The sequence below is a fragment of the Balaenoptera borealis genome (genome assembly GCF_965194805.1).
Source record: "Balaenoptera borealis genome assembly, chromosome: X".
Taxonomy (NCBI): domain Eukaryota; kingdom Metazoa; phylum Chordata; class Mammalia; order Artiodactyla; family Balaenopteridae; genus Balaenoptera; species Balaenoptera borealis.
The window spans coordinates 111,265,767-111,288,576 of record NC_138881.1 but is presented as its reverse complement, the minus strand read 5'-3'; the positions used below and the strand labels follow the sequence as shown (position 1 = coordinate 111,288,576).

At 46.2% G+C, this 22,810-nt stretch overlaps 1 protein-coding gene across 5 annotated transcripts in view; it reads left to right on the top strand.

Annotated features, from left to right (window-relative positions):
- Positions 1 to 20: 20 nt before the first annotated feature.
- The window catches only part of HS6ST2 (heparan sulfate 6-O-sulfotransferase 2), a 299,939-nt gene continuing 277,149 nt past the window's right edge, over positions 21 to 22,810 (top strand). For 2 of the 5 annotated variants that reach the window (XM_082377891.1, XM_082377892.1), the window contains exons 1-2: positions 22 to 1,415; positions 2,279 to 2,797. In XM_082377891.1, the coding sequence (XP_082234017.1) occupies positions 988 to 1,415; positions 2,279 to 2,797 (947 nt within the window). In that variant the 5' untranslated portion in view covers positions 22 to 987. Of the gene's footprint in view, positions 1,416 to 1,698; positions 1,718 to 2,278; positions 2,798 to 22,810 lie in introns of those variants that run through there. The other 3 variants (XM_082377890.1, XM_082377893.1, XM_082377894.1) reach the window with 3 other exon arrangements.

Below are 22,810 nucleotides of genomic sequence, written 5' to 3'. Positions count from 1 at the left end.
TAGAAGAGGGATGGAGCAGGGTTCAGTGAGGGGCCCAAATGTTCTGAGGGAGATCGTGGGAGAGCCTGTCTCTGGAGGGACTCATCTCACCGGCCCCCACCTCCCAGACAGCGCTGCTCTGAGACACTGCTGCCACCCCGTGCTCCTTCTGCAGCGGTGGGACTAGACAGCGGTGGGCACTCATTCACGGAAATACCAGTTCCCGGTATGCAGCAAGCTCCACCCGAACAATCGGATGGGGACGGTCTTGCGTTCTGAGTCCTGGGGACCTTGTCCTAAAGGGACATTCCTTCTTCTCTTGCTAATCCTTACATTGCTAGTCCTGCATCCGAAAAGAGCCTTTTGGACGCTTGGCTTGAGGATGGTCTGCACCTATTTATTAGAAAAGGTGCTGTTAGGAAATGGATGGCTTCCTGGGTTCAAACGCTGAGGTTCTGCTGTGTGACCTTGGGCACGTCCCTTTCCCTCTCTGGGCCTCAGTTTCCTCATTTGTCACATCACCTTGGATTAGATGGCCCCCCTCTGATGTAGTATTTAGTCATGTACGTTCCTTTTAATACACCTTATATGAGTGAAGCCTTCCTGTAGGCACGGGGCTTGATGCTGAGGATTGAGCAAGAAGAGGGGAGTAAGGGCCAGTCCCTGCTCTAAAAAAGCTCAAATTCCCATTCTGAAACGTTTTTTGGTCATGCTTTTCCTTCATGCTGACTTACCTTTTCAGAAAATGCCCCCGTTTCCGTTGGAGAATGGAAATTGGCAAGGAGAGAGGGAAAAGGTCCAATTTGCGCCTTTGCTATTTTAGGGGAGGTTGAAATTACAGGCCAAAGTGTACTGATGTGCTCACTGGAGTGACCTCCGTCCCCCAAGACAGGAGAAAACCCAGGTCCTCTGCTTGTTAAGTGGTTTGAGCTCTTAGGCGTGAGGCATTATTACATAAATTCAAGCTCGCTCCAGATCCTAAGTACCCTGAGTTGCCTGAAGGGGGTAATGGCACTGCCTGCGTGTGCAGCCCGGGCGCTCGGGCCGCCGTTGCAACCGGAGCGAGAAGCGCCCGCCCGCACCACCTGTCCCCGCCGGCATTCCAGAGTAGAGGCCGAATTGGCAGCAAGCCGGCCCGGATCAGTCGCCGCCTCAGTCCGCGCGGGCCCTCCTAGGGGTGTGTCTCGCGGATTCAACTCCCAGCCGCTCCTGGACGAGCCCCTAAAGGCTTCTTCCTCTCTGGCGGGAGCCGCGCGCGCCCCTCTCTTCGCGCTGCTGGCCCGAGGCCGCCGCAGGCGGATGCACGACCTCAGGAGACGCTGGGACCTGGGCTCCCTCTGCCGGGCCCTGCTCACCCGGGGCCTGGCCGCCCTGGGCCACTCGCTGAAGCACGTGCTCGGCGCGATCTTCTCCAAGATTTTCGGTCCCTTGGCCAGGTACGTTTTAGGCGAAAGCGGGACTCGCGCTCCCGGGCCAGGGCGCGCGAGAGCCGTGCGGGAAGGGAAGGCAGCCTCGAGGGGAGAGAAAGGCGCAAAGTTCCGGCTGGCCCGCGGCGGCCGGGCTCCGGGGCTCCGGAGGGGCGCGGCGCGCGTTTGGCTACGCTGCGGCTCCCTCCCCGCGCTTCCGCGGGCACCCGTAGCGCAGCGTCTCCGCTAGCAAGTCGGGCTGCCGGCGGACCCCCTTCCCCCAGGGTAACTCCGAACGCCTGGCTCCGAGCTCCCTTGAGGCGTCCCCCAAGGTGGGCAACCCGATGCGGGCAAGAGCAGGGCTTCGGGGCGCACGGGGAAGGAGCCCGAGAGTCGGGCAGGCGAGGAGGCGGCGGCGTGCGCGCCAAGGGGACTGGGGGGCAGAAGCGCCCGGGAGAGTCCGGCGGGCGAAGCAGGATGGGGATGGGAGTCACGGAGCCACCGAGAGTGGAACAAGACGCGCGGGGGCTCGGACCCGTGGTATGAGTTGAGGAGTGGGGCAACCGGGTCAGGCGGGGTCCCACGGGTACGAAACCCCGCCAAGCGGCTCCGGAGAGCTCTGGCGCTGGGAGAGGGCAGGCGGCCAGCGGGAAGGAGTCGGGGGGAGGGGGGTGTGTGCGGCAGAAGCCGCAGCGCTGAGCCTGCCGGGAAGGAAGGAAGCGGGGAAGGGCGCCGCCGCCGCCGCCGCCGCCGCCGCCGCGGTGGAGTACTCGGTGCCGAGGGGAGGGGGAAAGGGGCGCAACGGCGGCGCCAGGGGGAGGGGGGCGGTACGGGCGCACGGCGAGCGCGGGCTGAGCTGCGGGATTGACGTAAGGAGCTTGGGTTTCCCCCAGCGTCGGGAACATGGATGAGAAATCCAACAAGCTGCTGCTGGCTTTGGTGATGCTCTTCCTATTTGCCGTGATCGTCCTCCAATACGTGTGCCCCGGCACAGAATGCCAGCTCCTCCGCCTGCAGGCGTTCAGCTCCCCGATGCCGGACCCGTACCGCTCGGAGGATGAGAGCTCCGCCAGGTTCGTGCCCCGTTACAATTTCAGCCGCGGCGACCTCCTGCGCAAGGTAGACTTCGACATCAAGGGCGATGACCTGATCGTGTTCCTGCACATCCAGAAGACTGGAGGCACCACTTTCGGCCGCCACCTGGTGCGCAATATCCAGCTGGAGCAACCGTGCGAATGCCGCGTGGGTCAGAAGAAATGCACTTGCCACCGGCCGGGTAAGCGGGAGACCTGGCTCTTCTCCAGGTTCTCCACGGGTTGGAGCTGCGGACTGCACGCCGACTGGACCGAGCTCACCAGCTGCGTGCCCGCCGTGGTGGACGGCAGGCGCGACGCCAGGCTGAGACCGTCCAGGTGAGTGCGCGCCCGCGGCGGAGCGGGGCCCTGGGGCGTGGGAGCGGACCCGGGCCGGGGCGGGCGGAGGGCCGGGAGGCGCGGCCAGCCGCTGCCGGCGACCCAGGGAGCACCTCGGCGCCCCTGTGGTGGCGCCCCGGCGCGCGCGCTCGTGGCGCTGTGGCGGCTGCAGGAAGCTCGTCCGTTCCGACCTGGGACGGCTCCTCTGTCTGCCCGCGGGTTGGCCTGCTTGGCGGCTGGGAGTGCGCGCGGGGGAAGCGGCCAGGAGGCCCGGGACGAGCGCCCCCCGGCCGCCGCCGGGACAGGGTACAGCACGCAGACTCCGCACTGGAGGGCCCGAAAGAACTACGCTCTGAGTGCCGCGTCCCTGAGCCCCTCCAGCCTTTCGCTTCTTTTCTCCGCACCCAGGTTCCCAAGCCTCCTTTCGCTCTCTCTTCTTTCCCGCTCCCGCATTTCCCCTCCCCCTGCCTTTCCCCTCGCTTCCTCTATTTGCCTTTTTCTCTTTCTCGTGCATGGGATCTTGTCAGCTCCTGGCCGCTCGCTCTTTCCTTTTCCCTCCGTTTTCCTCTTTCACTTTGTTTCTCGTTCTTTCTTTAACCCTTTTTGTTCTTTCTCTTCTTTCCTGACTTTTGTCGCCTCCCTCCTCCTTTCTCTCCACTGGCTCTGCTCTCCCTGGGCGAATGAATGTCCCTCTGCGGCTGTTTGCGGACACCCAGAGAGAGCTCGTGGTACCCAGCTTGCGCCCCGCACTACTGGCTGCACGCCGGGCATCAGCGGCGCTTTACGAGTGCGAGGGGCACCCCGCGGGTCGAAGGGCAGGTGGAACGCTGCCCCGGATCCCATGTGGGGCTCAGTCTTGAGAAACCTCTCCTGACTTACAAACTCTGAGCCCCAGAGCAGGGCGCCGCCAGCCAACTTGATGGGAACCCAGGGCTGAATCGGAAAGAGCTGTTTTATGAAAAGCCACTTGCTTTTGAAGCTAGGGCATTTTCCTCCAGCCAGCTGCAATGCCCAGTTGCTGGAGGTCATGGAGTGCCATAAAGGGGGTAGTAGGAAGGACTCTTTGGGGTGCAGTTGCCCCAGTCAGGGCTCCCATTCTGCGACTCTCCCTAAAACAGATGTGGGCTGCGGCAGGCAGTCCGGGGAATGGACAAGGAGAGTCTCGTTGACATGGCCATGCTCTCTGTCTCCCCAGCGAGGTGACCACAAGGGTCCCGGAGGCTGCTTCCCTGGGCAGGCTCCCCACTCCCTCCTCTGCCTCCCCAACCCCTCATGGTGAGGGCTATGGCCATATTTTGTTGATGCCTCTTGGAATGCCAGAGCCGGGCAGTTTCTTCTGCCCAGCTCCAGACGAGTGGAGCCCTCCGACTTCCTGGTCACCACTGAGATTTAGAGGAAACCTCACCCCCTACTCACTTTCCCTTCCCTCAGTTTACAGTGTCCTTTTTGAATGCTGGAATTCTGGGAGAATCTGTTGAACTTTCATTTCCCTTCCAGCACTAACCGTTTTTTTTTTTCCCCCAACCTAAGAGAACCTTGACCCTAGGAAGGTTGCTGCCTCAGTCTGTTGTGAGAATTGTGTAAGCCATTGTCACCACAAGACTCTGGTGTTTAAGACGTTCGTAAACAGTTTGGCAATATTGAAAGTAATCCCTCTTGCTGATAGAGCCTGTAGGTTTTGTGAGGGGTGGTGATGTAAAAAGCTCTTGAGGGCAAAAATTGAATTCCACAGCCATGGCTGTGGCACAGGAGTAAAAATGAAGTCTTGGCCACTGTGGACTCCCCGGCCCTGTTTGTAATTCCTCAGGGCACATGTGCCTTTTAAAATCCTTTTGGACATGTAGGTCAGGGTGTGACAGGATCTGTAGACACACATTATTATTGTGGTCTTGATTGTGTATCTGGTCTCTTGGCAGATTACTTCAGAAATTTACCATAAGATAACCAGGACCCCTCAAGGGGAGGGTTCAGCCTCTTGGACGGCCCCCAATGGAAGCAAAATTATTTGAAATGAAATAAGATTTTCTTGATCATCAAAAGGGTGATACCACAGTGCCATCTAGTCTAGTAAAAGAAGAACCACTTCTTTAAAAAATTTATTTATTTTATTTATTTATTTTTGGCTGTGTTGGGTCTTCGTTGCGGTGCGCGGGCTTCTCATTGCGGTGGCTTCTCTTGTTGCGGAGCACGGGCTCTAGGTGCACGGGCTCAGTAGTTGTGGCACGTGGACTCAGTAGTTGTGGCACGCGGGCTTAGTAGTTGCAGCACGTGGGCTCAGTAGTTGTGGCTCACGGGCTTTAGAGCGCAGGCTAAGTAGCTGTGGCGCACGGGCTTAGTTGCTCCGCGGCATGTGGGAATCTTCCCGGACCAGGGCTCGAACCCGTGTCCCCTGCATTGGCAGGTGGATTCTTAACCACTGCGCCACCAGGGAAGCCCAGAAGAAAAACCACTTTTTAAAAGAGTCAGAATTACTGGATCTTACAGTATTCACCAAAATGAAATAAAATTTGCTAGAGAAACACATGGCTATCCCAAGGGCGTTTCTTTTATTTCCTTAATTCCTACCCACCTCCAGAAATCTTCATCCTGAAGAGTAGTCATAGCCGGAGGGTTCCAGAATTTCCCAGGATGTTGACAAATCCCTGCTTACAGGAGCAGTTCTGTGAATTCTGATAATCTGTGTGAGAGAAGGTATGCACAAGTGTGTGACAGTGAGAGAGAGAGAGTGTGTGTGTGGGTGTTGAAAATTTAGACAGAGGCAGCTGCGCTGGTGGTGATGCGTGAGGCCGAGGAGCTGGTCTTGGGAGATGCGAAAGTCAGCCATGGGGAGTTCGTGTGTGGAGCAGGCTTCCATGCCAGCTGCTGGTGGTTCTGTGCGCCACCGAGCTGAGCGGAACAGCAGCTCAGTCTGTTTGGCCTGGGAGTCCTGACACCTGGGCCTTCGTTCCAGGCCAGCCATGAACCAGCTGTATGACCCTGGACCAGAGTCTGTCCCAGCCTTGTCTTGTGGAGAGTGCATTCCAGTTTTTGATGAGCTTTTCCATCCCTTATCTCTGGTATTTCTCTGTAAACTTGCACTATGTATAGGAGGAAGGCAGAATGGGCAAAAGTCTCCCCATTTGTCCCATGAGACAGAAGCCCAAGGGGATTGAAGGACTTTCTCAAGGTCATTGGGCTCTTTAGTGACACAGCAGGGACCTTACTCCAGCTCTGGCTGCTTCCACAGCCCTTGCTCTGTTGACTGTGACTCCATGAACAAGGTGTTTTAAAATTTATTTATTTTGTGAAAGCACAGTGAGGTGTTTCATGGGAGTCATTACCACGAAATGAACACTCAGTGAATGTTCACTGGTATTGTTATCACCTACATCATCACCGTTTCCAGGCATTTTTACACATGTGTTTGCACGAGTGATTGGACCAGGGTTGCCGCAGCCATTGGGAGAAAAACAGGTTTCTACCTCCCTGAGGTTTTATGCTCACCAGGAGAAGGTCTCGTGGCTGGGTGGCAAAGGGGCCTCTCATTGCCTAGTCAGAAATCACTACAAAGCTGAGAAGGATGGGAGGACGCTGGGGGCCTGGTGACTAAGCGTCAGGAAGAGGCCTCAGCGGCGACAAGGGCCACCTTTTGACTCACAGCCATCCATCCACATTGGTGGGGGGGGGCATGAGAGGCCACCGTGGCTGCAAGCCAAGACCTGAATCCTGCTCCCACTGCTACATTCGAGATGCTTCCCTGCCTCGGCGGATGGTGAAGTGCTCGAGTGATATATAACTGCTGAGTGGAAACGGCTGCCATCATGTTGCCTGGAGAGGACAAAGAGAGAGAGTGCTTGGCTGGCAGAAGGCACAAATTGTTTATTAAGAATCGTATTTCTTTTCAGAAAACCTAGAAATTGCATTTCATGCATCTATTAGGGGCCAGAGAAAGGTCCTGCTCAATCTAGAATTACCAAGACTGTTTTTGAAAATGTGTCAAAACATGGTTGCTCACCAGCTCTTCAAACTCCCGAATTCTGCAGGCTTTTCTCAGGCCAAATTCCCTCCGTTTGTAGCCAGCTCTAGTGCATCACTGGGTCTGTGGGAGGAACTCAGAATTGGGCACCAAGAAACTGCACCAGCCTCATTCTTCTTCCCCAGGCACTGCGCTGGCTGGCACACTCGGGCGGCGGCTGGCGGCAGGGGAAGGTCAGGTTCCATGGCTACCCAAGTCAAAGAGTCTGATCGTCATAATCACGTTGCATCCTAGACGTTTAGTATCTCTACGTTTTGCAGCAGTCTTACGGAAGAGTAATTAATCGTCACCTAGAAACCACTAGGCTATCACTGACAGGAAAGGACCACAAGGCATTTACATGGAGCATAGCCTTTTCTCTTTCTTTCTTTTGTCTTCTTTGTGGTCACTCCTTTTTAATACTTGTGGTAAAGGCTTCCTTTTCTTTCCCTTTCTTGTTTAAAGGTGGCTCTTTTTTTTTTTTTTTTTTTGGGGCCGTGTGCGGCTTGTGGGATCTTAGTTCCCTGACCAGGGATCGAACCCGGACCCCAGCAATGAAAGCGCCAAGTCCTAACCGCTGGACCGCCAGGGAATTCCCAAGGTGGCTCCATTTTGATAGAGCCATGTCTTAGCAAGAAGTCCGTAGTGCACAAGCCTGCTCATGGCTCACATGCCCACGCTCCACTCCTTCCCTCCTGCAGTGAAGCAGGACAACACGACAGACTTTGGTACAGGGCAAGGCAGCGAGTGAGTGGATTGATCCAGGCAGCGATGCCGTCCTTCTGGTCCCTCAGGCTGTAGGCCACTGGGTTCTCATAGACGTAGCTTCACTTAGCTGGGGATGCTAAGAGGATACTAAGAGCTGTTATTACTCCCCTGCCACGTATTTCTCAGGAGAAGGCGAGAAATTCACCGTGATAACATCTGTAGAACTTCAGCCGTAGTAGTTAGCGTCTTTGCCCAGATGGCAAACATGTTGTTGGCAACCCAACAAAGCTCGAAGTTCTCAAGGTGGTATAAAAAGCTATTCAGAATGTGATATCCTTAATAGCAATTTTAGATTAGTGCTGTTACGTGGCAATAAGAATGTTAGAGCTCGTCTTTTCTAGATATCTGTCGTCAACGTAGGTAGCATGAAATGACATTAAAGAATAGTCACCTCTTCCCTCTGTCATTCGTTAAACAAAATTCTGCAAAACTGCCCATTATATTCCAGGGAAGACGTGTCATCTTTGCTCTCACAGAGCTTACAGTAGAACAGAATAATTTGGTGTTTTAGATATTTAGTAAAGATGGATTTTGTTTGAAAATGATTTGAATATCAATAATGTCTTTAAAATGTCATATCTTTACCAGAATATGTTTTAAAAATAGAGAAAAGTCCATCTGTTTATATAACAGTTTAGGTCTAATCAGCAAACTTTGTGGAGTAAGTATCGTGACCTCTGCCCAGTGCTAGCAGTTGGGGGAGATTAGAGCCTAGATAAATCCAAAAAAGTCAAGGTCACCATCTTCAGCCTCAAGTTCATTAAGATTAGATGGTAAAGTGCAGAACTATGTCGTGTATAGATGGGGGGTGGGGGGCTGGGGAGGAACATGTGACTTGGGGCAAGTCCATCCCCCTCTGTAAAATGGGAGATTTAAAGGAGATGCTTTCTAAGTCCCTTTCCTTTCTAAAGTATGAGGAGCAGGCCAGAAAAAGGAGAGATCTGTTTGGAAAGGCTTCTAGGAATAGGTGGGTTGTATTTAGAAGAAAGGAGGCATTGTGGGTGGGCGTGGCATCCTCATGGCATCGTGAGGTCAAGTCACCTCACCTAGCCAGGGCTGGCCAGACCTGAGGAGGTTCATGCCTGGGGGAGGGTTAGGGAACCTCATTGTAGAGATCCTGGAATGGCAACAAGGAGGTTGAACCCCAGTGAGTATGAGAAGCTCTTGCATGGCAGGGATGTAAAAAACATAAAAGTAAATGAAGGCTGTAGTCCAGTTAAAGGTACCGCCCTGATTTCCAGTCTGGAGTTGAGGTGGTACCATTGACAAAACGGAGAGGTTGAGAAGGCGATCTGCTTGGGGCTGGGAGGATACCGAGAACTGTGACCGGTCTAAGTTGCCTAGGCTTCTAGTGGCCAAGGCTTGTAAGGAAGTGAGAATGGGGCCTCTGGACAGGTTAGGACTTAGCTGTATATGTAGGAGTCTGTGAATCCAGTTAGTCTGAATTCACAATTGGCATTATTATTTAAGTGATAGCTGCAATTCACATGTGGAACTCTCAGCCAGGTAAAAGGCTGTTTGAAGAGAGGAAAAGATCGACAGTTATGATTACATAAAAATGAGAAGTGTTCATCTGTCCAAAAATAGCCAGGTAGATGTGGTCCCTGGCTTCACAGAGTGGGAAAGGTAGACATGAAACAAATAATTCATTACTTAAAATTGTGAGAAGCGCCATGGGGGAAAAGCATAGGGTGATATGAGAATGGTATCTTAGGAGGCTACCATTATTTGTTAAGTTATTTGGAGTTATTCATAAGTGCAACAAATCGGAAAAATCTGCATCCACATATAGGAGAATGGTTCAAGAAATCTCAGTACGTCCACTTGAGGGATTATTTCAAAACCATTTAAATGTCCTTTTTAGAGTATAGAAAATTGGTAGTGATTTAATGCTAAGGGAAAAAGAGATAGACAGTTATGGGCCCAGTATGACTACAATTATGTGAGAGAGGGGGTGAGGAAGGAGAGAGGCAAATCATCTTTCCACCCCTCTCAATCTAAGCATAAAAGGCAAAGAATGGAAGAAAAATACCGAGATATCCATAGATCAATTAGTGACTTATTTTCTTTTCCTGTTTCTCTGAAGGATTTGAATTTCCTATATGAGTATGCATTACTTTCATAGTAAAAGTAAATATTAACAGTTTTAAAAATGATGCTTTATAATGGCTGTGATAAATTACACAGTCTGCTTCTTGGTTTCTAAAACTATGGCTGGTTATTTCATTAGCCTCTTGATATTCTGGGAGTCCTTAATGAGGAAAGCAGCCTCAGCTAAATAAACTCACAGACTGAAAGGCAGAGGTGATAAGTCAGGCATCAGCTGTTGATTTTTCTGATGATTGGCTCTTATCATATTCCAAGGAATCCATGAAACTCTTATACCAGTACAGTACAGAGACATTCGAGTGGATTGCTATTGCTTGTGCTCTGTTTAAAAATTAAATGAAACTGGAAATTAATAATGGCACACAGTTGGAAATAAAAGGCTTACTCTGCTCAGCCAGAGCCACCCAAGATAGCCTGGATTTTGAATCTTCGTGAGCCTCTTTTCAAATGAACTGACACCAGAGCTAATGGTCTGGCTGGAAGAGCAAAGTCTTGGGGTTGGAGAAGGGCTGTAGTTCTAAACGTCCACAACTGAGAGCTTAGATCAGTTAGTGCATGTGTTGCCCTCATCCAGGAGAGAAGGGGAGTGTATTCTGCCGGAGCAGCCTCCCCCCAGAGCAGTTTCACTTCATAATAGCATTGCCCCTGGTTAACTGTAAATTGACTAGAACACTTCATTCCTCAACTGCTCTGGGTATCTGAGGGGCCACTAAATACAGTGAGGTTCAGAATCTCATTGTTGAGACTCCATGGAGACTACATTCTAGGTACAGGTTATTCTGACAGCGTAAAGAATGTGCTTCACACTTGGAAAGCTAATACCAACGTTCTGCGCCAGATAAGATGAGATATTCATTTATTTTTTCCCCCTATATATTTAAAAAATTTATTTATTTATTTATTTGACTGCACCAGGTCTTAGTTGCGGCATGCGTGCGGGATCTAGTTCCCTGGTCAGGGATCGAACCCGAGCCCCCTGCATTGGGAGCGCAGAGTCTTAGCCACTGGACCACCGGAGAAGTCCCAAGATGAGATATTTAGTCACTGAGTTTAGAGAAAAAAAGGATATGGATGGGAATGTTCCTTCTACCATTAAAGTGTAATGAAGAATCTAATTAATGGTATATGTCTTCTAATACAAAGTCATTGTAAGCTTAGAGAAATATTTGTCTAAACTTTAGTAAAACATTTATTGGCAGAAGAGCTTTCCTAGCTTTGCTAGGTATTGGACTTTGCAGGTTATTCAGTTGGTCTTATTGCATCCCATTTGTTATTTCTGCCATTTTGCCTCTAAGAACAGTGTTGAAGACTTTGACACATTTCAGAGCATTACACTAAATAAATCTGTCTTGCACATTCCACTGTGCTTTTTCTGGAATATTATAAATATTCAAATACAGTCACACATGCAAATTCAAAATAAAATTCAATACATGCAAATTCGGCATAAATTCCATATTTATAACTTAGCAATAGTTTTGAACTTGTTATCTTATGATATAAATGTATCAAATATGAGCTCATGGGAATTACCAATAAATATATTTTTCTGATTAAACTGTGGGTTCTTTTTTAGTCACAATTTAAGCTTCAATTCTGGGATATATTATAAGAGAATAATTTGCACTTCATTTACTCTGAATTGTCAAGAATCATGTTCTTTCCCGATGTAAATGTCTGCAAAAAGGACTTCTTATTCACTGTGCTTGCTTTTTGAATTTTACCAGCAGGGATGCCCTAGTGAGCCTTAGAGAATTGGTCTTTTTCTTGTGAAGAGTATAGTTCTTTTTTTAAAAAAAATTTATTTATTTATGTATGTATTTTTGGCTATGTTGGGTCTTCATTGCTGTGCACGGGCTTTCTCTAGTTGCAGCGAGTGGGGGCTACTCTTCATTGCAGTGCGCGGGCTTCTCATTGCTGTGGCTTCTCTTGCTGCGGAGCACAGGCTCTAGGTGTGTGGACTTCAGTAGTTGTGGCACATGGGCTCAGTAGTTGCGGCTCGCGGGCTCTAGAGTGCAGGCTCAGTAGTTGTGGCGCATGGGCTTAGTTGCTCCGCGGCATGTGGGATCTTCCCAGACCAAGGCTTGAACCTGTGTCCCCTGCAGCGGCAGGTGGATTCTTAACCACTGCACCACCAGGGAAGTCCCAGTGAAGAGTATAGTTCTAATGAATCACTTCCATGCACTTTTCTGAAGGAATACAGAGCAATTGAACCGTGTGCAATGCATTGGTTTACATCAAATGGATTAGGCTTGTGTGTGCTATTCCTTGCATTAATTGACTTTTTCCCATAACTGTATAGTATCAGCTCAAATTCATTCATGGAGATCATTGGACTTTTGCTAACTTCCTACAAGAGAGTGAATGCAAGCAAAGAGTGTTTTGAAATTGACTAGAGTGACCAGGTTACAGCCAGGAAACATGGAGGTACTTTTAAAAGGCCCTTTGATCTTGGCAACCAGCTCCTCAGTTATTACAATAAATAGAAGTTGACTAAACTCACCAGTTGAAAGACATAGATTATCACAACCGATGAAAATACAAAATCTAGCTATATGCTGTGTATGAGAGACAAAGCTAAAACATTAGGACACGGATAGGATTGGAATAGATATACTATGCAAATACTAACCAGAAGAAAGCTGATGCAGCTAAATTAACTAAGGCAAAGCCTTTCTTGGGGATAAACAGGATCACTGAATAATGATAAAATGTTCAGTTCTTCAGATAACAATTCTAAGCCTGTATGCACTTAATACCATAGTTTTGAAATATATAAAGCAAAAATTGACAGAGCTATAAGGAGAAATTGTAAAATCTACCAACCGCTTTCAGAAATTGATAGATGAAATGAACAAAAAATGAGTAAGGGTACAGAGGATTTGAGCAACATGGTTAACAAACTCAATATAGAAGACCAGCATCCATTTAGAAGAATACACGTTCTTCTCAAGCACGTACAGAACATTTTTGAAAATAGACCATATACTAAGCTGTAAAGTTGGTCTGGAAAAACTTCAGTGAGTAAATATAGACCATTCTGACTATGCAGTGCTTAAGAAAGAACAAGGGATCAGGCCATATCTGAGTGTACGAGAAGGATCGTTAGTAGTCTGATATATTTGGAAGTATTGTGAATCCTTCACCGACCACATCAAGCTTGTTAATTCACACGCAAGAGTGAAGAACTCCATGTTAGCATCTATATAACGTACATCAACGATTCAGCACCTAGCATGTAATATGTGCTAAAAAAATTATGGCTATGATTATTACTCACATTTTGCTATCATTACCCATTTGGGGAACCTTTGCGTCTTCAGAGGACTATAAAAATATTTGCATTTGGCAAATTATGTAGCAGTAATGGAAGAACTTGTCCTTTGTGAAAAAAATCTCTGTCACATATAAAATACTCAGACATTTCTCCAAGGTTCGTTTGGGTGAACATTCACAGGGCTGTTTCACACAAACATACAGATATCCAGCAAACTCATAAAAATACACCAAATCAAACTTTAGAAAAATCATATCTAAGGTATATATATGCACACACATACACAGTGTTTGTAACATCTACACTACACATATTATCTGTACGGCGGTTTGCAAACTTCCAATCAAATCTTGTCTCCACCTATTTTTGTAAATAAAGTTTTATTGGAACACAACCAAAGAAAAAGTGAAGAACTCCAAGACTTAGGCAAAGAGAAGTGCTGTAAAGTGATGGTTTGACCCATGTAGCTTGGCCTGACTTTCCATGAAGATGTATTAGTGTTTTGGGATACCTACTGAGCCAGGTGCTGTGCCAAGGGCATAGCATATATTTTTCTCATTTAATCCTCGAAATAACCCTTTGAGGTAGATGTGTAAAAAACCCATTTAAAGAGGAGAAAACAGATAATTGGATGAGATATATAACCTGCCCAAATATACACAGCCAGTCAGTATTGGAGTTGGCATTTAAAACCAACTGGGCCACATGGCGTGTCTGATATGTTTTAATGTCTACTAAATTCTCAGACAAATCTCCAAAAGCCCTTACCATCCATCCTTTGTTAATTTATTGTTTTTATTGACATATAGTTGATTTACAATGTGTTAGTTTCTGGTGTGTAGCAAAGTGATTCAGTTTCATACACACACACACACACACACACACACATACACATATAAATATTCTTTTTCAGATTCTTTTCCATTACAGTTTATTACAAGATATTGAATCTGGTTCCCTGTGCTATACAGTAGGTCCTTGTTGTTTATCTATTTTATATATAGTAGTGTGTATCTGCTAATCCTAAACTCTTAATTTATCCCTCCCCCCACCCCTTTCCCTGTTGGTAACCATAAGTTTGTTTTCTGTGTCTGTGAGTCTGTTTCTGTTTCGTAAATAAGCTCATTTGTATCATTTTTTTAGGTTCCATATATAAGTGATATCATATGATTTTTGTCTTTGTCTGACTTACTTCACTTAGTATGGTAATCTCTAGGTCCATCCATGTTGCTGCAAATAGCATTACTTCATTTTTTTGTGGCTAATATTCCATTGTACCACATCTTTGTCCATTCATTTGTTGATGGACATTTAGGTTGCTTCAATGTCTTGGCTATTGTAAACAGTGCTGCTGTGAACATAGGAGTGCATGTGTCTTTTCTTTTCTTAATTTAAAGAAATTTTTAAGATAAATTTATTTATTTATTTTTAGCTGCATTGGGTCTTTCCTTGCTGTTCACGGGCTTTCTCTAGTTGCGGCGAGCGGGGGCCACTCTTCGCTGCGGCGCGCAGGCTTCTCGTTGCGGTGGCCTCTCTTGTTGCAGAGCATGGGCTCCAGGCGCATGGGCTTCAGTAGTTGTGGCACACGGGCTCAGTAGTTGTGACTCGCAGGCTCTAGAGCGCAGGCTCAGCAGTTGTGGCGCAGGGGCCCAGTTGCTCTACGGCAACTGGGATCCTCCTGGACCAGGGCTCGAACCCGTGTCCTCTGCATTGGCAGGCAGACTCCCAACCACTGCACCACCAGGGAAGCCTGCATGTGTCTTTTCAAATTAGACTTTTCTCTGGATATATGCCCAGGAGTGGGATTGCTGAATCATATGGTAACTCTATTTTTAGGTTTTTAAAGAGCCTCCATACTGTTCTCCATAGTAAAAGCCTTTACCCTCTTTTTTGGCTGTGTGTCTATACAAACTAAGTGGAATGGAGACCTGCAGTGACTATCTGGAGATATCAGGATCCAACATGTTAACTGATTTTTTAAAGCACCTTTTAAAATGTTTACTAAAAATTACTCTCTAGGGACTTCCCTGGTGGTCCAGTGGTTAAGACTCCATGCTTCCAATGCAGGGACCGTGGGTTCGATCCCTGGTCAGGGAACTAAGATCCCATATGCTGTGTGGCATGGCCAAAAAATAAAAAAAAAAAAATCACTCTCTAAAGGTAAATTCTGCAGCTCTTCTTTTCCCCTCTTAAACAAGGATTTAGATATCCAAGATATTGTAAATGCTTTCAACAATGATTTACACAGAAGAATTATGTTTTAGGGGGAAGAAAAGAAAGGAGTTAGGTTAGAGGAAAGATTTGGGTTTTTTTTCCAGATAAGGAAAATGAAGACCTCAACTGTATTTTAATTTATGCCCCGTGTGGGCCTAAAATATGGTGCACCCACTTCACAAGATTTGTAAGAGGCCGAAGCATCTTACTCCTTCTGGAATGTTGGCAGTTGCCTCATTAGCAATGTCAGTTGCACTGCTCTGACCTGGCCTGTTTCTATAAATGACCATTGCTTTTTTTGCTCCCTTTGGTCTGTGTAGACACAGCCTTTGGAGGGCATTGTGAATGAGTTCAGCCAGGGCAGCTCACATAATCTTGCGTTATGAGGAGCCAGTGAAATAAAGCTTTCTCTCAAATTCAAGTGAGGGGGTCCCAGAGAAAATGAATCTTGAAGCCTGCTCTTATGCCAGGGGCTTATCATGAAGATAATAGAAGTGTCTTATTACTGAAATAACCAAGTGAGAGTAGCAAATTCCCATAGGAGTGACCATTCTCTCTCCTTTGGAAGAGGCAGCTTTAGAAAAGAGCCATTCAGGACTTGAGGATATGGGGAGGGGGAGGGGTGAGATGTGACAGGGTGAGAGAGTATCATGGACATATATACACTACCAAATGTAAAATAGATAGCTAGTGGGAAGCAGCCGCATAGCACAGGGAGATCAGCTCGGTGCTTTGTGACCGCCTAGAGGGGTGGGATAGGGAGGGTGGGAGGGAGGGAGATGCAGGAGGGAAGAGATATGGGAACGTATGTGTATGTATGGCTGATTCACTTTGTTATGAAGCAAAAACTAACACACCATTGTAGAGCAATTATACTCCAATAAAAAAAAAAAGAAAAAAAAAAAGAAAAGAGCCATTCAAATCTAAAAAAGATACATGTATATACATATATGGATATAGGTATATGTATAACTGATTCAATTTGCTGTACAGCAGAAATTAACACAACATTGTAAATCAACTATACTCCAATGAAAAATTTTTTTAAATTACAAAATAAAAATTAAAAAAAGAAAAGAGCCATTTGAGAGAATGTGCAAATTAGCATGGGCCTACCAGGCTGGCAGACATAGTGCGGAGGGCAAAGAAATTAGGTTGAAGGCTTGGAAGGATGGTAAAAAGATGCCCAATACAACCAGAGGAGTTTGACCTTGGGATGATGGCCACCTCAGCAGATGCCTCATGGCTGAGATTTTGCTACGTAGAAGATTAACTCCCACAACACCTTGAAGGTTGAAAAACTGTTTGATCCTATTTGCCATATACACTAGAGGCAAACATATTTATTATTTTTGTGATTGGTTTTGCTGAAAGTGGTTCAGTATGTTCTATGACTGTAATAGGCCAACTAAAACTCATTAAAGCAGTGGGTTTTTTAAAAAATAAATTTATTTATTTTTGGCTGTGTTGGGTCTTCGTTGCTGCGTGCGGGCTTTCTCTAGTTGCGGCAAGAGGGGGCTACTCTTTGTTGCGGTGCGCGGGCTTCTCATTGTGGTGGCTTCTCTTGTTGCGGAGCACGGGCTCTAGGCGTGTGGGCTTCAGTATTTGTGGCTCACGGGCTCTAGAGCGCAAGCTCGGTAGTTGTGGTGCACGGGCTTAGCTGCTCCGTGGCATGTGGGATCTTCCCGGGCCAGGGCTTGAATCCGTGCCCCCTGCATTGGCAGGCAGATTCTTAACCACTGCACCACCAGGGAAGGCCTAAAGCAGTGTTGAAATGAAGCATATAGGTGTGAATGATGCATAGTAGGTTATTTATGAAAAATTACTTCAATAAAAATTTTAATGGACATGCAGAAATGATTTTATGCATAAACACACTATGAGATTAATGAAAGATAATTAGACTAATAGGAGAATATGGAGCCGAAGAAAGGTATTTAAAAAACATTTTGCATTGCAGGACAAAAAGGTCTGTGTGTATGTCTCCTTTTACATAAGGATCCAGGCTTAGTGTCTCTACTCTCAATTTGTTCTTTGTGACTTGGAAGCAAAGCAAAAGAAAAAAAAGGTATCATTTTAGCATTAGTATAGCATTTTACAATCTTCTGGCAGCTTTTGTATTTATCGCCATATGGGTGTACATTAAATCTGCATCTCCCTCTCATTTATATGTTTATGAAGTTATAAAGATATACACATGTGCACACAAAATAATTAAGCAAGTGATATGTGTTTGACAATGTTTGGTGACTTAATGCCAATTAGAGAGGTTTTAAAAAAAAACCTTGCTTTTCTAATCCAGTTGTTTGCATGCTTTTTGGTTTATGCATTTAAGGACAAAATCCATTTAAAGTGCCGCAATTTGCATACATGCAGCTTGGAGTGGGACTTCTGTTTATTCCAGATGGCCTTGAAAAATTATTATTGAGGAGCTTAGAGACCTGGATGTCACAAGATCCATTAGGATGAGACTAAAATCACACTTTTTCGTTTCCAACAGTTTCTCCTGTTCAGGAGCGGGTATACTTTTGACTTGGGGGGAGCTGAAGGTGTGTGGCTTGGCTAGACTGTTGAATGCAGCCAAATTAGCTCAGCTCATCCCTCAACGAGGGAGTCCTGTGTTGCAGGCACCTTGCCTAACCCTGTTGTAGGAAAGTGGCTCATCGTTTTTATTTATTTATTTTTCTTTTAAATTTTATTTATTTATTTATTTACGGCTGTGTTGGGTCTTCGTTTCTGTGCGAGGGCTTTCTCTAGTTGCGGCAAGCGGGGGCCACTCTTCATCGAGGTGCGCGGGCCTCTCACTATCGCGGCCTCACTTGTTGCGGAGCACAGGCTCCAGACGCGCAGGCTCAGTGGTTGTGGCTCACGGGCCCAGCTGCTCCGCGGCACGTGGGATCTTCCCAGACCAGGGCTCGAACCCGTGTCCCCTGCACTGGCAGGCAGACTCTCAACCACTGCGCCACCAGGGAAGCCCCCGCTCATCGTTTTTAGAGTTCAGAAGAAGGCTCAGTTAAAGGCTGCATACAGGATTTGTATGCATGGAAGTTAGCAGTTACACTGACGATCTCTGCTCTTTGAAAAAATATGGTTGGATTGGAATGAGCAAGACTGTGATGCTCCCCATTGAATGTCATGTTTGTTTTGCTTTTAAACCATAGCGATGAAACCATTATTCATAGTAGGAAGGTTCTGCTTCCAAGATCAAGGGACTGGGTGTGGGGTCTCAGATTGTGACCTTTGGCTGGGAACATCTCTAGAGAATGTCACAGAGGTCAGATTTCCATTCCTGCAGCAAAGAAGGGACCACAGACATCCAGCTCTTCTGGTTTGCTGAGGTCTGAGTCCAGGATGCAACTCTTTCTGGTTAATAGAGAGGAGCTCTTTTCTGCAAGGAGCCTAAGATGGAGATATCCAAGTGCCAGAAAGCCCGAGGTCTGTGCAGCTATATCACTTGGCTTTTGGTTACACACCTTGGTGGTCTCTGAATTTAGCTTAGTACAAGAAACCTGAAGGAAAAAAACAGCTGTTCTCCCAGAACTTCAAGCAGGTAGAAATAGTGAAGAAATAGGAGTTTCGATTGAAATGTCAGAAGCTAAAGTTGGGTCTGAGAAAGATAAATACCACTGGGAAAAAAGGTAAACTCTTGCCATAATTAAATGGCAGATTGCTTCTTAGTGACTCTGACCTTGCCCTCCCAGGTAGAGCTTTGGGGACAGCGTATCCACGTCTGCTTCAGGGCCCTAGAGGGAGGCAGTGGTCTCCTGCAAACTGGCAGCTTTAATAGTGAGCACCTTAGGTCTCTGGGCCACTAGTGGCTTTAGGTCTGGAATTCTGGGGCACCATGGTCCTGCTGGATTAGGAGTGAGAGCTAGTTTGGGGTGCCTCCTATGATTCGCATAAGTCAGAGATTCATCCAAGCTGTTGCCTATAGCAATAGTTCATTCTTTTTTATTGCTACAGAGTAATCCGTGGTAAGTATGTACCACAGTTTGTTTAACCATTCAACTGTTGAGGGACATCTGGGCTGATTCTAGTTTTTGGCTGTTAAGAATAAAGCTGCTATGAACATTCCTGTATAGGCTTTTGTGGGATGCTAAGTGTTCATTTCTCTAGGATAAATGCTCAAGAATGCGGATGCTGGGATGTTTGGTGATTACATGTTTAGTTTTATAAGAAACTGCCAAACTGTTTTCCAGAATGACTATGTATCAGTTCACATTCCCACCAGCAATGTATGAGTGATCCAGTTTCTCCTCATCCTTTCCAGCATTTGGTGTTGTCATTATTTTTTTATTTTAGCCATTCTGATAGGGGTGTAGTAATATCTCATTGTGGTTTTAATTTCCCTTTCCCTGATGGCTAATGGTGTTCAACATCCTTTCACATGCTTATTAGCCATCTGTAGGCCCTCTGTGGTAGAAGGTCATTTGCCCATTTTCTGATGGGATTCTTTGTTTTTTTTTTTTTGAACTGTTGAGCTTTGAGTGTTACTTGTATTGCTTGCAGTATTTCCTCCTGGCTCATTGCTTGTCTTTTCAACATTTTCCCATGGTATTTGACAGAGCAAAATTTCTAATTTTTTAAAAAAATATTTAAATTTAATTTTATTTATTTATTATTTTTGGCTGTGTTGGGTCTTCATTGCTGTGCGCCAGCTTTCTCTAGTTGCAGCGAGCGGGGGCTACTCTTCGTTGCAGCACGCGGGCTTCTCATTGTGGTGGCTTCTCTTGTTGCGGAGCATGGGCTCTAGGCGCGCAGGCTTCAGTAGTTGTGGCTCGTGGGCTCTAGAGCGCAGGCTCAGTAGTTGTGGCGCACAGGCTTAGTTGCTCCACGGCACGTGGGATCTTCCCAAACCAGGGCTCGAACCCGTGTCTCCTGCATTGGCAGGCGGATTCTTAACCACTGCACCACCAGGGAAGCCCAAAATTTCTAATTTTGATGAGTTCCACCAGTCTATCAGTTTTTAAAAATTTATTTATTTATTTATTTTTGGCTGTGTTGGGTCTTCGTTGCTGTGTGCAGGCTTTCTCTAGTTGTGGTGAGTGGGGGCTACTCTTCAATGCGGTGCGCGGGCTTCTCATTGCGGTGGCTTCTCTTATTGTGGAGCACGGGCTCTAGGCATGCGGGCTTCCGTAGTTGTGGCTCGCGGGCTCTAGAGCGCAGACTTTGTAGTTGTGGCGCACAGGTTTAGTTGCTCCACGTCATGTGGGATCTTCCTGGACCAGGGCTCGAACCCGTGTCCCCTGCATTGGCAGGTGGATGCTTAACCACTGCGCCACCAGGGAAGTCCCAGTCTATCAGTTTTTCCTCTCATGGATCATGATTTAGTGTCAAGAATTAATTGGCTAACATGAAAAGATGCTCCACATTGCTAATTATTAGAGAAATGCAAATCAGAACTACAGTGAGGTATCACCTCACACTGGTCAGAATGGCCATCATCAAAAAGTCTACAAACAATAAATGCTGGAGAGGGTGTGGAGAAAAGGGAACCCTCCTGCACTGTTGGTGGGAATGTAAACTGGTGCAGCCACTATGGAGAACATTGTGGAGGTTCCTTAAAAAACTAAAAATAGAGTTGCCATATGATCCAGCAGTCCCACTCTGCGGCATATATCTGGAGAAAACTCTTAATTCGAAAAGATACATGCACCCCTATGTTCACAGCAGCATTATTTACAGTTGCCAAGACATGGAAGCATCTAAATGTCCATCGACAGATGAATGGATAAAGAAGATGTGATATATACATACATATATATATATATATATATATATATACACACACCTATACATACATATACACATACACAATGGAATATTATTCAGCCAACAAAAAGAATGAAAAAATGCCATTTGCAGCAACATGGATGGACCGAGAGATTATCATACTAAGTGAAGTAAGCCAAAAACAGAAAGACAAATATCATATGACATAATTTATATGTAGAATCTAAAATATGATGAAAATGAAATTATTTACAAAACAGAAACAAACTCACAGACATAGAAAACAAACTTGTGTTTACCAAGGGGGAAAGGGTGTGGGGGAGGGATAAATTAGGAGTTTGGGATTAGCAGATACAAACTACTATATGCAAAACAGATAAACAACAAGGTCCTACTGTATAGCACAGGGAACTATATTCAATATCCTGTAATAAACCATAATGGAAAAGAATATGAAAAAGAATATATATATATATATATATGTAACTGAATCACTTTGCTGTATACCAGAAATTAGCACAATAGTATAAATCAACTATACTTCAATTTAAAAAAAGAATTGGGACTTCCCTCGTGGCGCAGTGGTTAAGAATCTGCCTGCAAATGCAGGGGACACGGGTTCGAGCCCTGGTCCGGGAAGATCCCACAAGCTGCGGAGCAACTAAGCCCATGCACCACAACTACTGAGCCTGTGCTCTAGAGCCCGTGAGCCGCAACTATTGAGCCCATGTGCCACAGCTACTGAAGTCCACACGCCTAGATCCCGTGCCCTGCAACAAGAGAAGCTACCGCAATGAGAAGCCCACGCACCGCAATGAAGAGTAACCCCTGCTCGCCACAACCAGAGAAAGCCCGTGTGCAGCAACAAAGACCCAATGCAGCCATAAATAAATAAATAAATAAATAAATAAATAAATAAAAAGAATTAATTGCCTAGCCCTAGATCTTGGAAATTTTCTTCTGTTTTATCTAAAAGTTTTACTGTTTTAACTTTTTTTTTTATAATTTTAATTAATTTATTTATTATTTTATTTTTATTTTTGGCTGTGTTGGGTCTTCGTTTCTGTGCGAGGGCTTTCTCTAGTTGCGGCAAGCGGGGGCCACTCTTCATCGCGGTGCGCGGGCCTCTCACTGTCGCGGCCTCTCTTGTTGCGGAGCGCAGGCTCCGGACGCGCAGGCTCAGTAGTTGTGGCTCACGGGCCTAGTTGCTCCTTGGCGTGTGGGATCTTCCCAGACCAGGGCTCGAACCCGTGTCCCCTGCATTGGCAGGCAGACTCTCAACCACTGCGCCACCAGGGAAGCCCTGTTTTAACTTGTATTAAGTCTATGATACTTTTTATGTTATTTTCTTATTTAGACACACTCCACATTATAATATTCACCCTTTTAAAGTGTACAGTCCAGTGGCTTTTAATATATTCACAAAGTTGTGCAATCATTGCCACTGTCAAATTCCAAAAAAGTTTTCATGGCTCTAAAAAGAAATCCAAAACCACTACCAGTCACTGCCCATTCACACCCAGCTATCTTATGGGTGTGAAGTGGTACCTTATTGTGGGTTTGCTTTGCATTTTCCTGAGGAGTAATGGTGTTGAGCATCTTTTCATGTGCTTATTGCCCATTTGAATGTCTTCTTTGATTCAGATCCTTTGCCATTTTTAATTGTTATTTTTTCTTTTTAGTATTAAGTGTTCTGTGTACATTCTAGATACAAGTCCTTTATTGTATTTATACTTTGCAAGTACTTTTCTCCCATTCAGTGGGTTGCTTCTTCACTTTCTTCGTGATGTTCATTGAAGCACAAAAGTTTTAAATTTTCATGAAATCCAATTTAACTGTCATTTCTTTTGTCTCTCGTAAATGCTTTGCCTAACCTAAGATCACAAAGATTTACTCCTGTATCTTCCTCTAAGAGTTT